Raw genomic sequence first — 16,168 nt, 5'->3', positions numbered from 1 at the left:
GTAAGGAAACAGGATATAGTTAAGTTAGCATTACGTTATTCAGTGTTTGCTTGGAAAATGCAATGAGAACACACACATACAAATCAGTATTTGTAGACCTGCCTTTGTAATTTAAAATGTTAATGAAATGTAAATTTTTTCAATACAAAATTCATGAATGTTCATCTCTAGGCTACATTGTGTCCAACCTTGTTGGAGTCCTTTTTTTATTAGTACCGAAAGTCCCTCATTGTCCATTTCTCTTCCATCTCACCACCACCAAAGAAAATACACTTGACATCAAATCACAACCAGAATGGTGGCAGTAAAACATAAAATAATTTTAATTTAGAAAACAACACACCCCTTGCATTTTTTGTAACAAAATCAAGTTTTTGGGTTCCAAGCTATTCATCATGGAGAGAATGTGTTTAATTTGATGTGAAGTTGGCTACCCAGCAGTCTAGTCAGGCCGTAGAATGTTTAACTCAGGGCCTGGTAGGCTGCCAGCCATTCTAAATGTTTTCACACGGACCAGCAATAAATAATTAAACGTCTAAGTCACAGTTCTCAGGTTGGGCAGTAGATAAAGCTAAAAGTTCCTCACTTCCAGAGATAAGAAATTTGGGGGATTTTTTTTTGGTCCAACAATTTACTTTAGGTGATCCTCTTTCAGTTACACAATCAATTTTGATAATGCTTTCTGGATTTCAAATAATTACTTTTAGGGTTTTTTTTTAATTGCTAAGTTTGCAAAAAAGACTCGGAAAGACCCCACATTTGTGAACCAGAGAGCATATGACTGGGGTTTTAGTCCTGGTGCTGTCACTAACCATCTAGGACTGCAGGCAAGTGACAGACTTCCTAGGTCATAAGGTTAGAATGGGAAGGGACAGTGTCTTACCGTAATTGAGAACATTTTTCACAATACACAAGCTCTCCTTTCCTCTCCTCCCAATTCTAATGGGGGTGGTAGTATAGTCATGTATATTTGAAAAACAAAAACAAAAACAAAAACACTCCCCAGTTGATTCTAATGCACACTCCCATAGGGCACGTTTGGGGTTTCTTCCAGCTCTGAAATCCCACACTTTTAAACAATGGATGTGGACTATGGCTAAAGAGCAAGACCCACTACTGACAGAATTGGAAAAGATGATAGTGCTTTTCTACACACATCCTTTTTTCAAAGCTCTTTTTCCAGCCTCAGTGTTGATGATTTTGATAGTATTTACAAGCATGCCATGCATTTATAAATACCCTAACTCATCTTTGCCCTAAGCTGTAATACAGAACAAATACCGATCAAGGCAGAGTGGCTGATTTCTTACACTTGCATTCTTTTACAAAACTACCCTCCAGCAGGTAGTAGTATATTACATACAGAAGACTAACTATGAAGAGCTAGTTTATCAGTTTATAAATCTTAGAATACTTCTGGTAAATTTTACCTATATATGCAAAATAATTTCACAAAAGTTTCTGGTACATGTTGGATGCTCAAACTATACTGCTTATTTTTTGCCTACATGAACAGAACAGGTTTGTCTACCTCTTCAGGTCAGGCTGTCCAAGTATATGAATTCTAAAGTTTAAAGTAATGTAAAAGTCACTTTCAATGGATTAATATCAATTTGGGAGGGAGCTCTCAATATATAATACAAAAATACTATGTTTCTCACTTCTCACTACCTTTTACCTATAATTAATTCTTACCTACTTTCCTCATTCTTACAAATTCTCAATTTTAGGATTACAGCATGGAAGAATGGTAGCATTAATATAGAAACCATTGACAAATACAGTCAGATATGCCAGGCTGAAGATATAAGTTCATCCCTATACTTTTCAGCTTTAGTCTTTAAGCTATAGGTAATTAATTTTAAACGCTTTAAAAATATTACAGGGCAAAAAACACACTCAGGAATATGGGTATACCAAGATTTTGGAATGTAAGACAAAAATTCTTACCAGATTTAGTCTGGAAATTAAGATTTTATCTATGAAGCATAGTAGTTGATACGCATCTTTTAGGAAAACCATCTAATGAAAAGGTACTATAAACACAGGAATTAAGGATTTCCTTTTCAGATGTTCCTTATAAATTTCCTATTTCCCACTGGTAGCAGAATGCCTTTGGAATTTATGCTTCTTGCCCAGATCATTCAACATTAAAGAACTATTAGAGTTTTTACTGATGTAATTGTTTTGACAGAAACAGTCATTTCTTGTCTCCAAATAATGCAGGCTTGTCCTTTTAACACTTGAGATACTTCCCTTGTGATCAATTTTAAATTTGCTCAGACTTATGTAGCAACTTTTCTTCATAGTTTCCATATTATTTTTGACATTTCTAATTTAGAATGCCTAAATGTTCTTCAACTTGTATCAGTGCAGTATTTGTGCTGATTAAAAAACAGAGCAAAGCCATATGCATTAAGAGCAGACTGTGAGAATAATGTAAACCACGGGTTGAGCCACAAAGGTGTTCCTCAGCTCCTTCAAGAGCCTGCCACCCAAGCAAATCACTTCACTGGTTCAAGACATGTCTACTTGCATTCTCCCTCCCCTCAGAGTATTTGAGTTTTATAGTGAAGAGAGTCTTTGAAGTCTAGAATAGGACACCAAGTAAGGAGCATGTAACTAAAACCTTCAATCTGATAATCTAGTTAACATCCTTAGCACCTAGTGACGTACCAACAACAAAATTTGAATATGCTAATCCTCACAACCAAAAGAACTGGTTCATCCATAGGGCTTCCTTTAAGGGACGAGGACGTCACAACCTAAGGTCCTAAGGTGTAGAAAGTATAGCCTCAGTCATGCGCTACGAAGAATTCAAAGAGATTTGGGGGTGAAAGGGAACCATGTCTTTGCCACTTGAGAAAGAGTTTCTCACTTTTTTAAGGGCCCTATATTAGTCAATGAGGTAATCTATGGTATGCAGCCTGGGGTCCAAAAAGTGGGTGGTCTTTGCAGAGGGAGGTGCTCACTCACTCTACCTCTGGCCAGAGCCAGTTCCTGCAGCTGGACCGAAGGCAGCCCACAGACTACACTCGGCACATTTCTTCATTTCTCACTTGAGTGCCCTTCTTTAGTTCCCTTTCAACTGCCCACTTTATATCGGCTTCATTACACCACCGCTCCATTTGTAATGTAAATTGGGAAACTCGGGGAAGTTTTTCTTTTGGCCTTGTCTACGGAAGAATACGGAGAGGTATTCAAAACGTATTAACACAAATCAATGGCACCAATAAAAGCAAAATCTCCTTAGCAACATAATCTTGATTGCAAAAGGAGAACTGAGAGCATTTAGCAGAACAGTGGCCCACATGGAATACGCATTTGTCTGGAAGAATCCAGCACAAAGCCTAAAAGAGAGATTTTGAAAAAATCCAAAATTAACTCACAGGGAACAGTTACTCTTTTTTTCAAAAGTACACAATTGGCTACATTAAATCTATCGTGTGCTTTTGGCTCAGCAACATTGTATCACACCACTTTGCAAACTGAAATTACAACACCCTGCATGCTTCACATGAGTTACAGGGTGTTTTTTGTTTGTTTTGTTTTTTGAGGTTTTTTTTTTCTTTCTTTCTTGATTTCTTTAGTAAAGCAAACAAAAGTCTCAAGAAATATTCATCTCACACACAATGCAAAGAAAATTGAATGGCTATCTAACAATATCTAAGACTGTAGGTACAAAAGGTTGAGCTATCCTTTTAGGCTTTCTGTGCTGGGTTCTAAGATAGTAATGCCTGCCAGGGGTAATGGCATTTTTGCTTAGGTCTCCATTTGTGAAAAAGAAAACTGAATACACTTCTGAGAACTCTCATATTTTTCTCGTCAGAATGAAAATAAGGAGTGACTGAAAGAACAGGAATCCAGAAAATAAGGAATCAATTCTTTCAAAACTACAATATTTAGATGATTTGAGGAAACAATCCACAAACACAAAATTTCCCTCTTAGTTTTTAAATGTTTCAAATAGAATTGTCCTTTTGTATTTTAACTAAAGCAATCCAGGTGACGGGGATGAAAGCATCTTTACCGCCTAACATCAACTGAGTTACAATTTATCTTAGAATGAAGTGTGTGTGCATGTGTGTGTGTATGCACATACATGTATTTTTTCTCCCATATGTGTGGAATTATTTCTTAAAGGTTTGCACTAGAATCTGGGTCAACCAAGTAAAACAAAAAAGTACAAGTGTGTATGACAAGTATTTATTTGAAACAATACAACAGATAAACTTTAAATACTGCTAAATATGTGTATTTATAGGAGTAGTGATTAGAATTATTTCCGCCTCCCCCTGAAAGCTTAAAAACCAATGCTAAACCTAAATAAGATAATTGAGAACCCTATTTTAAAAGCTGTATTGCCTTTTAAACAACTTAAATAAGATCTTTGGCGAAAAAAGATAATATATAAGTTGTACCTTTTCTCTATTTTTTTCTATGTGCACGTTTATGAACACATAAATACAAAAGTTTCTTTATTATGCATGGTTCCTAAACTCATATTCATAATGTCAATTATTTTATTCCCAGATATTTGTAAAGATCATATCTACAGAAGAAGTATTTGTGTGTGTATTCATTCATACGGTCATTTCAACAGACATCATTAGTTTGGCCAATTTCTTTTAAAGTGATTTGATCTCTAAGCACCAGGCTCTCTTTTCCAACTTCACCTAAAGTGGCTTAAAATTTTATTTAATGTAGTATAGTCTTTAAAGACCAAATGCTGTAAATTAGCCCACATTTTAGTTTCAAGCACAGAATCACATATTGAAGTCACGCATTACAACCAACTCACTTAACAACAAAAACTCAACTAGCCAAAGCAAGCAAGCAAAGTAAAAAAAAAAAAGTCCCCTAGCTCAAATTAGAAATCCATTTGTTTACTAGAAAAACCCTGTCAATTAGGACTTGATTTTATAAGACTAAATATACTGCAACCAACATGGGACCAAAAACCAAACCACTTTAAATATAACCCATCTACATATTTCTTCACAATTATGAAGGCCAACAAATTTTTATCTAAACCCCCCATCTTGTTTTAACACAAACAGATGTTTGACAATGGTGTCAATTTCTTAATAATGAAAGAAAAATATGATACATACCTTTTAAGATCCAACTATATATTTTATAGAAGTTATTTTCATTTTTTAAAATGTTACTAGACTTACCTGAATGTAACTAGAATTACCTGAAAACATAATAGGGACCCTGATCTTGGGTCTGCATAACTGCTCCCCTACCATAAGTTTCTGATTATTTTATTTGAAAACTTTCCATGCTTATTAAGGATATAGGAATAAATTCCTAAAATTCTTTATTTAGTGTTTTTTTAAAAACTGTCAAACTTACATTATAAAAGATAAATAAAAGAATATTCAAGGTAGCCTCCCGTTATCTTCTCGAAGGACAATAGCAGAGGAAAACTCTATCTAGAACAATATTTTTTCTTTAAAAAAAAGTTCCATTGTAATACATAAAGAATATATAAAAGGAAGCATAAGGCTCTGTGCAATTCCCCACCATTGCATAATTTTGCCCCTTGTAAACCAAAGTGTAGGGAAACAATATAGTTATTTCTCTCAGCCAACAGATTTCAGCACACTGCTTTCCAATCAGGTCTACCTTGCTTCCACTGCCAACTTCATAATGCTTAACTCTTCTGAGAGGACAAAATGTTATTCATTAGCTCCAACAAATGTAAAAAGAAAGAGAGACTTTAAAAGAGCTTTGATAACTTCAGTTAAAACAAACTCCTGTTTATGAAGACTTCATGGCAATGCAATGAGACTATTGTAATTACCTAATTAAATAAGCTGCTACTAGAAGAGAAAGAAGGAGGTGGTCTTTTATTAGTGCAAAAGGTTTCTTGAGGGAACAGAATGTTCGTTCCTTCTTGAACATTTTAAATCCATACAGAATTTATGTCAAGAAAGAACTAGAACCAGTTATACTAAATTACGAACCAACAGGAGAGGAAATCTGCAGTTTGAGAATGTATTACGGTCCAGTAGAGTAGCCAAAACACTGATCCGTTACTTGTCTTCTCTTAAAGGCTGGCTGACTTTCTTTAAAAACAAATACACACAATTTGGCTTATCTGCCAAAATTAAGAATGCCTGGTATGGATAGTTTACTGAAATATTTCTGAGATAAAGAGCTGAGAAAGCGATACACTATCTATCCTTCATAAAGAGAAAAAAGCAGTCAACTCTCAAATTCAGAGCACCATGTTTATGAAGTAGAGGAGATGCTATTTAAAGGGGGGGGGGCATGATTTTGCTTAAGTATCTGAAATGTAACTACACCTTAAAGGGTCTTATTAGAAAGAAACTTTTCTCAAGTATTGTACTTAATGTCTTTGTGATTTTTAAACATGCAAATCATTACTATAAATATATACATAGGGAGTACTCTAATTTTAAATGCAAAATTTGATAGTAACTCAGGTTTCTGCTGACTCTGTAAGTAAGTCAAAAAAGATACTTATTCATTTCTACTTTTATATAGGACTTAGTAAGTAACAGCAAAATAAATGACTTAAAATATGAGGTAGTCACAGTATCTTCCTTTTGTGGAAAAAGATAAATGCAAAGAAGCCAAGTAATTTGATGATTTCTCAGAACATCAGAAATAACTTCAAAATCAGGATTAGCATTCTGAATTTCTATTTTCAGTATTGTCTATTAAGGCTACAAACAACCTCTGTTGTTTACCATTGTGGGAGGAAGGGGAATATTGCTCCCTAGTACACAGAATTATGACTAATAATATAAACAAATTTTAGGTTTCTCTTACATTACTATCTAAACATCTCTGTAAAAGTACAGAACAAGATAATAACTCAAGTTTTAAAGACAAATCACCTTCACATCTCAACTTATATAAAAGGCATGTTCCTAAAAATAACATAAAGTTGGTTATTATATCTAAAAGTGTATTTAACACAACTATTATGGGATAATTAATAGTTTGGTTTATTTGGTTTAGGATTGGCCTTGAGCCTATTCTTTCTGCCATAATAGTAGATATAAATCAGCTTTCTTCAGAAATGGTGGTTTGAGAAGCCCCACATGCAACCATCCTATTAATTCTTTCCCTGCGAAGTCTGGACCAATAGGGTCTGTTGCACCACTGTTCCAATGGGAAATCTGAGTTTAGAAACTTTTAAAATGCAAGTACCACCTTAGCAGAATGGAGAGTCACCCATTAATCACTTAATGTGACTAATTCACTTTAACTGGCCTTCTAAATACCTAGCTAAGAATGCAAAAGAATTACCATTTGTACTGCGAGCTCTGGGGAAGGAAAACAAAAGGCAATGGTGAACTATGTCTGTATCTGGATGAAGACTCTGGACATCAGGAGGGCAGCAAAAGGACCCACACTGCTTCAGCAGGATAGAAGGAAAGAGGGTTCCAGGACTAGATGTTGGAATTCAGTCAAAGACAGTTTTAAACAGATTGTACTTCTGATTTAGTACTACTGACCAATATTGAACCAAACCAAATATTTACAGTGAAAATCAGGCATGCAGCTAAACGTTATAATTGTGAAGCAGAATACCACAAAAGTTAAAACAGTCTATGTACATAATGTTATGTAAGACTACTGTAGTTTGAACGCATGCAACTGTGGATCCAGCTGTACATGTTACTATTAGTATCATTCTTTTATAACCCAAGATTGATATGGAATGTTGTCAAAGTTTTCTATAGTTTGCCTGTGTCTACTAATATAAAGAAGCAATCAGAGGTTGTCTACAAATAACACTGAAAACACAGCCATGGAGAAAGTTGTAGTTCTTCCTGATTTAAAATGTTCAATTATAAAAGTAGTTTTTCTAATAAGGAAAGGAAATTATTGCTTACTATTAAAGGTTTGAACATTTCTTGATTTTAGGCCAAAATTACATGTTTATATTTCAAATGAATGGAACCTAGCCATTAAAGAGTCTTAATAAAGCATCTGATGACCATTTTATATAGGTAAGGTGACCCTCTTGTGAGCAGGGCCAGCATCTGCCTTAGAAGCTAAACATATCACTTGAATTTTACTTATAGCCTTTAGGTTCTAGAGTATATATTTTAACTCAGATATATAATAGTAGTGTATTAAAATATAATAAGCTTTGGAAAAGTAAATGTTTCTACACAAGAATGATGGACTACCTGTAAAATGCCAGTAATATATCAAAGATCATAAGTTATTCACTTAGCCTATGCAAAATCTATACGCTAGATTTTCTACCAATGATACCTTTTCTTGGCCAGTTTTAAAAGTACCTATGGTTCATGTCTCACAAACTTTAAGTTAGAAAACAGGAACTGAAGAACAATTACCATTTTAAGTACTTCCTTTGGACTAATGTTCATACAACATAGGCATCTCTGACATTTCTAATTTCCAGCAACATGGGCACTTAGATTCATGAATCAAGAAAGAATAAGCCAGCGGGCTTACTGGGGGCTACTAATAAAAACCCAAACATGGAAATCTAACTGCTCAAGGCATAACTGGCTAATGGTAATGCCACATATTAAGCATTCACGGTTCTTTTCTATATACACATTGGAGATTTAAGAGTGCACATTTCTCAGGACCTTAAAGCAACTGCCATGCCTCTCAAAATCAGAAAAGCTTTAAAGGGATTCCTATACCTAAATACTATCAACTGTGAAAATTATCTTACATTAAAATATTCTTATGGGAGTAATTTTTAAATTAAAATTTCCAGAAAACTAATAACAGGAGAAAAAAATTATGTCGAAATAGGTACAGTTCTTCTTATAAAGCTGATCAATACAGTACTCTACAAATTTACAGAATTTTAGATATAGAACACTGTGTTGCAGAGCCTACAGAATTATATTTTTCTGCTCTTTCTGAATCCTGAGGCAGATTTTAGCCTTCTCCAGACAATAATTTTTCACACTGAAACCATATAGGAATACTAGTTTTTGTAATAGCATTACCTTTTAGTTCTACTACTTTAAGGTGGTAGGACATACCCTGGACACAAGGTCAATAAAGCGAGAGGGGTCTGAATTATTTGTACTTAGAGCTCTTCATAGGAAAAGTGGTTTATAAATTCAAGTTGTTAAGTGTTTTGGGGAGCAATGGAAACAAATAATACTCAGGTGAAAAAAAAAAAAAACCACCCTAGTTTTTAAGATAGTTCCTGATGTCCAATATAGGATATAGGATTTAAGATACTAGAATCCAACTATTCAAATTTATATAGAATTACAGTACTTTGGAGGAGTACAGAGAAATACTTTTAAAAAATACAGGTATATAAATTAATGAAACTGGTATTTAAAAGATTTAATACAAGGAGAAAAGATACTGTATAGTGGTACCAATTCTTAATACAAATTAGTAAGCATAGTTTATATAATTTCAAAAGTTATTCACATTATTGCTAGATACCACAGTTGTATGGAACAAGTTCTTGACACACATTAAAACCTTTATAATTTCAGGTCTATAAAAACAAAAATTTACACACAGGCCATTCAGAAATTTAGAAAGTTTTAAAATGCATGGAGATATGTACAACAAAAGGAAGGAAAAAATATGTATGTTTGTATATATTTAAAAGAAACAAGCTAATCTGATTAAACTTATATGTCACATTTTCAATCAAAAAAGTATACATAACTGGACTGAAAGCGAACTAGTGGATAAAAACAGTACTAAATACGTCCTCCATTTCTTAGTAATAATCTCTTCTAAATATCAATGGGGTATTAAACACCAGCTTACTTTTAATTCTACAACTTTTGCTTTCTTTCAAAAACCTTTCAGAAACATACATCCATTCTACAATTATGTTAGACTGGGAGAAATATTTTCCTTAGAAATTTTTAAAAGGAGTATTTCCATACTTTGCTATATAAGATTTGATAAACAATAAAAAATAATGCAAGTAAGGCCATTATTATCATCTTGATTAAAAATATACACAGATTGTAATGCTACTATATTTTGTGATCCTGAGCTCTAGTAACCATTAGGTGCATGCATACCATTCATTATTTGTCTATTCTAATAAAAATAATTTAATCCTGCCTTACTACCTCTGAAGACAGAAATACTGTCAAAAATTTTTGATAGGTCTTCATAATGTTACAGATATTTCTGCTGTAAACAGAGCATTAGGAATTGTATGGGAAAGGATATGTTAGGTTCCAAAAAGCTATTAAAGAAAACTTACTATTTTAAAATAATAACTGTTTTAAATTTTAAAAGGAAGAAAAATAATACAAAGAGTGTGCTTGCTAGAATAGGTAAGTAGAGCCTTACAAAAGTGTTCTTCTATATTATGGAATTAATAAATAAAGGACTGTGTGTACCTTGGTGATAAAATAAAAAAGGCTGGCCACTTTTTATGCTAATTTCAAATGTATTTTTTCGATAATACAAAAAAGTAATCCTTGAAAATCAGAATACATAACAGAAAAGAGCACAATAACTTAAGTATTAAACATCTGTATGAAATAATTTGCAAAGTTTGACAAAAATGCACACTTAGAACATGCGGTTATTTAAAAAAAACAAAAACAGAAAAAAACACCACACGATTCTGTAGAACCAATGTTATGTCACCACCAGGAGAGCACCAAGCAAGGCACCATTGGAAAGACAACATACTTGGAAAGTCTCTATAAATAAAGTAAATGCTAATCTGGTCGAAAAATCGGTGTCTTTGGTAAAAATTCTATGAGGATGACCTGTAGAAGGAGAAAAAAAAGTTTTAAAAAGATTTAAAAACATTTTTATCTTAAACAAATTTCCGTTCTATGCCATCACTTACAGCAATTTTGACAGTGCCGCTGAAGGAGAATGCATGCGGGGTAAATGACGAAGGGAGCCAGAGCCAGCATTTCTTAAGAACTCACTACATACCAAGTGTCTCACACTCTGTATATCTTTTTAATCCTAAGAGCTTCTTCATGAGGCAAGTATTATTACCCTCATTTTACAGATGAGGATACTGATGATCCAAGTAAGTATAACACCACGCACTGTGGGGTCAATATTTGAACACAGGACTACCTTAACTCCAAAGCCTTGCCCTTTCTACTGCACTATGTGGTTACAACCAACCTAATGTTTATTTCTTTGGCCTTCCTCCTTTTTATCTCACCCAATTCCATGGGTCTTTGGGTTCTAGATTTGCTCTCACTTTACCCTACCATGATATGTAATCTCTTGATAAAGGGTCCTTTATCTCTTTAATTTTTGAAAAAAGTTCTTTTCTTCTTAGGTCAGCAATATTAAAGACTAAATTTGTTCCAAAGGACCTTTTACTATGAAACTAAAGGAAAACCAATAAAAACAAAACACATTAACACAGAAAAACACAAGGTGACCAGAGTTAATTTTTATTCCAAATGTGAGTTGCCTTAAACGACAATCAATTCTTTCCCTTGTTCCAACTCTGTATGAAACTGATGCTAAACAAAACATTATTTGAACAGCTTCCAAGTTTGGTGAACTCCTCATTTTTCTTTCAGAAACTTGTCCTGATATAACCTCCAGGTTTGGACACTCTTCTACATTTAGCCAAATGAGCCAGAAACTTTCATTTTCACTCTTCAATTCTCCTGACTTTTTATCTGTCTCAATAAAGAAGGCTCTTCTACACACAGCTCAAAAATACTTCTCTCCTACTTTAGTTATCCTGTACTAAGCCTTCAGTGCCACCCTTTGCCACTCTTCTGACCTGGCATTTGCCAACAAAATGTTCACTGGTTTCCTATAGCTTTTTATTTGAGCTAGACTCCTGTTTCTCAGTTTCCTCATATAATAAATAAAGGGATTGGACTAGATGACAAAATTCATTGCAGCTCTAAAATTTGATGATTAAACTACCTGATTTGATGTTTAAACTACTTATGAGTCAACATTCAATAAACACTTCTATATTTCAAACATGTCCTCATCAGACAGTTTCATAAATTTCAGTTCTTAGGTGTAGGCATCACATTTTACAGTGTTTACCATCTAATGCAAAATAAAGGCTACCTTTGACTGTATTTGAATTATCATTAGTTTTTAAAGAATATATCCTACAACCTCATTTCACACACAGAAAGAAGCCACACATAGAAACTGGCCACTTGTCTTATTTCTTCTAAATCACACTATTCTACTGTATCTGAATAAAAGAAAAGTTGGTATCAAGTTGGTATTTTTTCTAGATTGTCACCAATATTCAAAATATAATCAAGGAGAATCATTTTCTTTTAACTAACAAATGAAATTTCTGTAAGTTAAAGAAAAGTTGAGGTCAAAGAGAAATATGTGGTAAAAAGGGCCCCAATTCATTAGAAAAATGAAGCACTCTTCTTCTTACTATTTTGCTATCTTAACTTTTGAAAATTATTTCTTAAGGAGTTTTTGAAATTATGTTATTCTCCCAAGCAACTATCACAAATATACATACTCTGAGAAAACTTAGAAAAAAACACATTTTTGTAGCAATTTTTATATATTTTTCCTTTAAAAAAATTGTATTTTTAAGTAATCTTTATACCGAACATGGGGCTCGAACCCACAATCCCGTCACATGCTCCACGGACTGAGCCAGCCAGCCACCCCTATATTTTTCCTTTGAACAACTGTTTTGGATATCTTCTATGATGGTATACAAAATAATATGGCTTTAGGAAAAGTGTTTATCTAAAAATTCATGATAAATTACACTATTTTACAAAGTACATAGTTCAGAATGTTCTGGACGGTTAAATTATTTTATTTTTAGTTAATAAAAGAATGTCATAAAAATAAACATGAATATTTGAGTGCATTTTATGAATGAATGATGTTCTTATAGTTCTATCTGGAAATAACAGCACTGGAAATAACTTTCATGTTTTCCTTTCCCAAGTAAATTTAGAAATGTGTTAGTATTTCGGTTCATAAATATAGCAAGTATTTTTTCACAAAATCCTTTAAATCATCCCTCCCCCCAAAATATATAAACTCTTACCATCTATGATGAAAGCACTAGACTAGCATTTCTTAATAAAAAAATGTATCAAGTATCTTTCTCATCATCATAAATTAACATGTTTGATATAATAGATAATGATAAAATCTACATTCTTTGATTCAGTGAATAGAGCTATTCTATGAAAAAAGACATTTTTAAGATGTCTTTTATGTTCAAGGCTAGAAATGGGATTTGACTGTATGATAATGAAAGAAAGGGAAAATGCTACAGAGAAAAATGATTTTATGATAATTTCCAACTATTTAAGCACTGTTTTAATCAATCTCTTGTTCACACACACTCTCACACACATGCACACACATACATATACTATCTATGATGGCTATATTGTTTCAGAGAATAGACAAAATCTGCCAGAAGTGTGTCTGGTTACTTCACAAAGACTAAGACTTTCATTTTCAACAATTAACTCTTCCACAGATCTTTTTCTTTTAATATAATAACCTTTCCATATTTAAAATAAAACACCCAAGCTCAGGGGAGAATAAATAAAAATTCATGATTTTCTACAGTATTCTGAACTTGAAAGGAAAAAATTGTTCAAGTAAATCAAGGAGTCAGTAAATTAAACCCCATACTGAATAAACTCTAAAATTCATTGTATACATATGCCAATTAGATATCTTTTAAAGAATACAGGATGAGCAACCTCTCCTCTCCTGCTTTAAGATAATTTTTACAAAACAATATTCTAGTAACATTTTGAAAGATTCTTTAGAGGCCACTGAGGTATGGGCAGTTAAAATATATAAAGGCTAAAGGTTTCTTAAGCTCCAACGGCTTGGCTGAAAGGTTTTCTTCCATACTTGGAAACTTGATTAGCATTATATAAAAAAGCCATATCTGACTTGCTGCGTAACCAAAGTTGTGGTTATTCTTTATACAGCATCTAAAATTTCACACTCCATCAACACATGTTCAGGCTATTTTATCTTGGCAATTAATTTATTATTTTTCAGAACACAGTGAAGCCTTGTTTTCAAGTCATTCATAACTTTATAAATCAGTCTTGCACATGAAACCATGCATCTGTGAACCGTAGAAAATCCTTGCGCTCAGGAGATTAAGCTCCTGACACCTTTGCTGATTAATAATCATGGAAAGAATAAGATCAGAAGCAAAATAAATGATCATTTAATAGAGAAACTCACAAAACAGCCCTTTAACTTACATATTCCATCATGTTATTCGTTTCACATTTCCTTTTGCTCAGTCTCCAGTGCAAGCACAGCTAGACAAGTAGGAGAGTAAAAGAAGAAAAATGAGCTCGATTTTATTGCAGCATACAGACTAACCCATTTGTCCACCTTTCATATTTTTAGTTCAACAAAAGCATCTGTTTCCATACTGTGCAATTCAGACCCCAACAGTACGAAGCTGCTCCCTGTGGTACTCACCTTGTGGTATAACCTATTGTTTTCCCATTCTAATAACTTCTCAATCGATCTTCGTGTCTGGAAGACAAATGAGAAAAAAGTTTACTCTTGACTGGTTTTAGAAAAACTTTGTTTTGCAGCTGTTTTTTGTGTGAAAAGGAGAGAGGTAGAAGACAGTGACTGAGTGAGTACATGGTGGTCTGTAACACTTTCAGCATTTTAGTACTAAGTAGTACCCTGAACAGAAACAGTACTCTATTTTAATAAAGATATGGTTTTATTCTTCAGCACTGTATCTTTTTTTAACTGTTTCAAACTTATCAGCCTCTGATATGAAACTATCAAAGTCTTTTAAAAAGCTAATGTCAAAAAAATAAATAAAAATAAGAATAAATAAAAAGTTAATGTCATCTACCAAATGATATAAATTTTAATCCCCATTTCTTTCAAAAATATTTTTGCAGTACTTAGTGATAAAAGTTCCTTCATACATATTTTAAAACTAATTATTTAAATATTAGTTAACAAAATACAAATGACTTTAGGGTAAAATCAAAAAGAAAATAATTAAACATTAATAGATAAAAAAATCAATTAGCTATCAAAACAAATTCTCACATCATACTTAAAAATAACACCCAAATTTAAAAGCCTGTTTATTAATTATTCCACAGATAAGGATTTTCAGAGGCAAAATATTATATATAAACCAACAAAAATGATACTGAAATGCTTAAATCAATACTACTGTTAAAGGAATCAACTGAGAAATTTATGTTTCAGTACACTTGATTTTTGCAGTATCTTATGCAGCATAAAATGGGTCTTGCCTGGAAGTATGAATAAAGGAGAGGATAATTCATGACGCCAGGTGTTAGGATGAGACTGACACAGCTGCAGGTGCAAAAGGGACAGACAGTGTTGCCACAAGAATCAACTGCAACTTGGTGCAGCTGCAGCTTCCTTGCAGGGGAAGGAAAAAAGCATCTAGCGCTATTAATGTGCACAACTAAATGAGTACTAATAATCAAATATGAAAATTTGCATGTCAAGCAAGGATGAGGTGAAAAATTGTTAGGATCAAGCTGGTTTTGAATAGTTTAATGTTACATAACAAATGGTTAATATTTCTTTAAAGTATCTACTGTAATCTAAGTTACCATACTACCTTTTAGCATGTTGTACATACTAAAGATACACTAGTCACATAGGTGCCAATTATAATTCATAACTACCAATGAATTACCCGCTATTACCATTTTCCAAGCTTATGTCATAAAAATCAGAAAATCCCCTAACTCTGAGCAATAATATGCCAATGACTAAATTATCACATTACTTTTTTTGAACAGTTTTTTTTGGGGGGGCAAGAATTTTAAAGGAAAAAAAAGTGCCCTTGTTAACAATGATCAGCAGACCTCACTTGTTTCTTTGTAAAGATAGCCTTTTAGAGGCAGCTCTCCTTTTAAATGAAAATAGGGCAGCAGTTATGGTCACACTTTTTGTTAATTTAGTTGCCAGTCAGCCCCAAATCAAAAGAAAATAAGGCTGCAGAGTGTAATTAACATTCAGTTCAGTCGTTTTGTCCCTTGTCTAGCCCCCAAGCTTTGTTAAAATTGCCATCTGAATGCTGAAGGCTGTAGGAAAATCGATTTGATTCTAATCGCACCATGAAAAGAACATGATCTAACTGCTTTCAGCCCTCCGTAAATCTGTACTAGGTCTTTAGCACAATGCAACTTCCAATTTAAAAAGCACT

At 33.3% G+C, this 16,168-nt stretch overlaps 1 protein-coding gene across 1 annotated transcript in view; it reads right to left on the bottom strand.

Moving 5' to 3' along the window:
- Positions 1-9,311: 9,311 nt before the first annotated feature.
- Positions 9,312-16,168, bottom strand: part of CHIC2 (cysteine rich hydrophobic domain 2) — a 65,481-nt gene continuing 58,624 nt past the window's right edge. Inside the window, exons 4-6 of the mRNA XM_021701711.1 lie at positions 14,431-14,487; positions 14,205-14,264; positions 9,312-10,745 (exon numbers count right to left, since the gene is read on the bottom strand). Of these exons, the coding sequence (XP_021557386.1) occupies positions 10,695-10,745; positions 14,205-14,264; positions 14,431-14,487 (168 nt within the window). The 3' untranslated portion in view covers positions 9,312-10,694. The remainder of the gene's footprint in view (positions 10,746-14,204; positions 14,265-14,430; positions 14,488-16,168) is intronic.

Source organism: Neomonachus schauinslandi, chromosome 2, assembly GCF_002201575.2.
Source record: "Neomonachus schauinslandi chromosome 2, ASM220157v2, whole genome shotgun sequence".
NCBI classification, from domain to species: domain Eukaryota; kingdom Metazoa; phylum Chordata; class Mammalia; order Carnivora; family Phocidae; genus Neomonachus; species Neomonachus schauinslandi.
The sequence above is the reverse complement of the archived record's forward strand: the minus strand, read 5'-3'. Positions and strand labels throughout refer to the sequence as shown.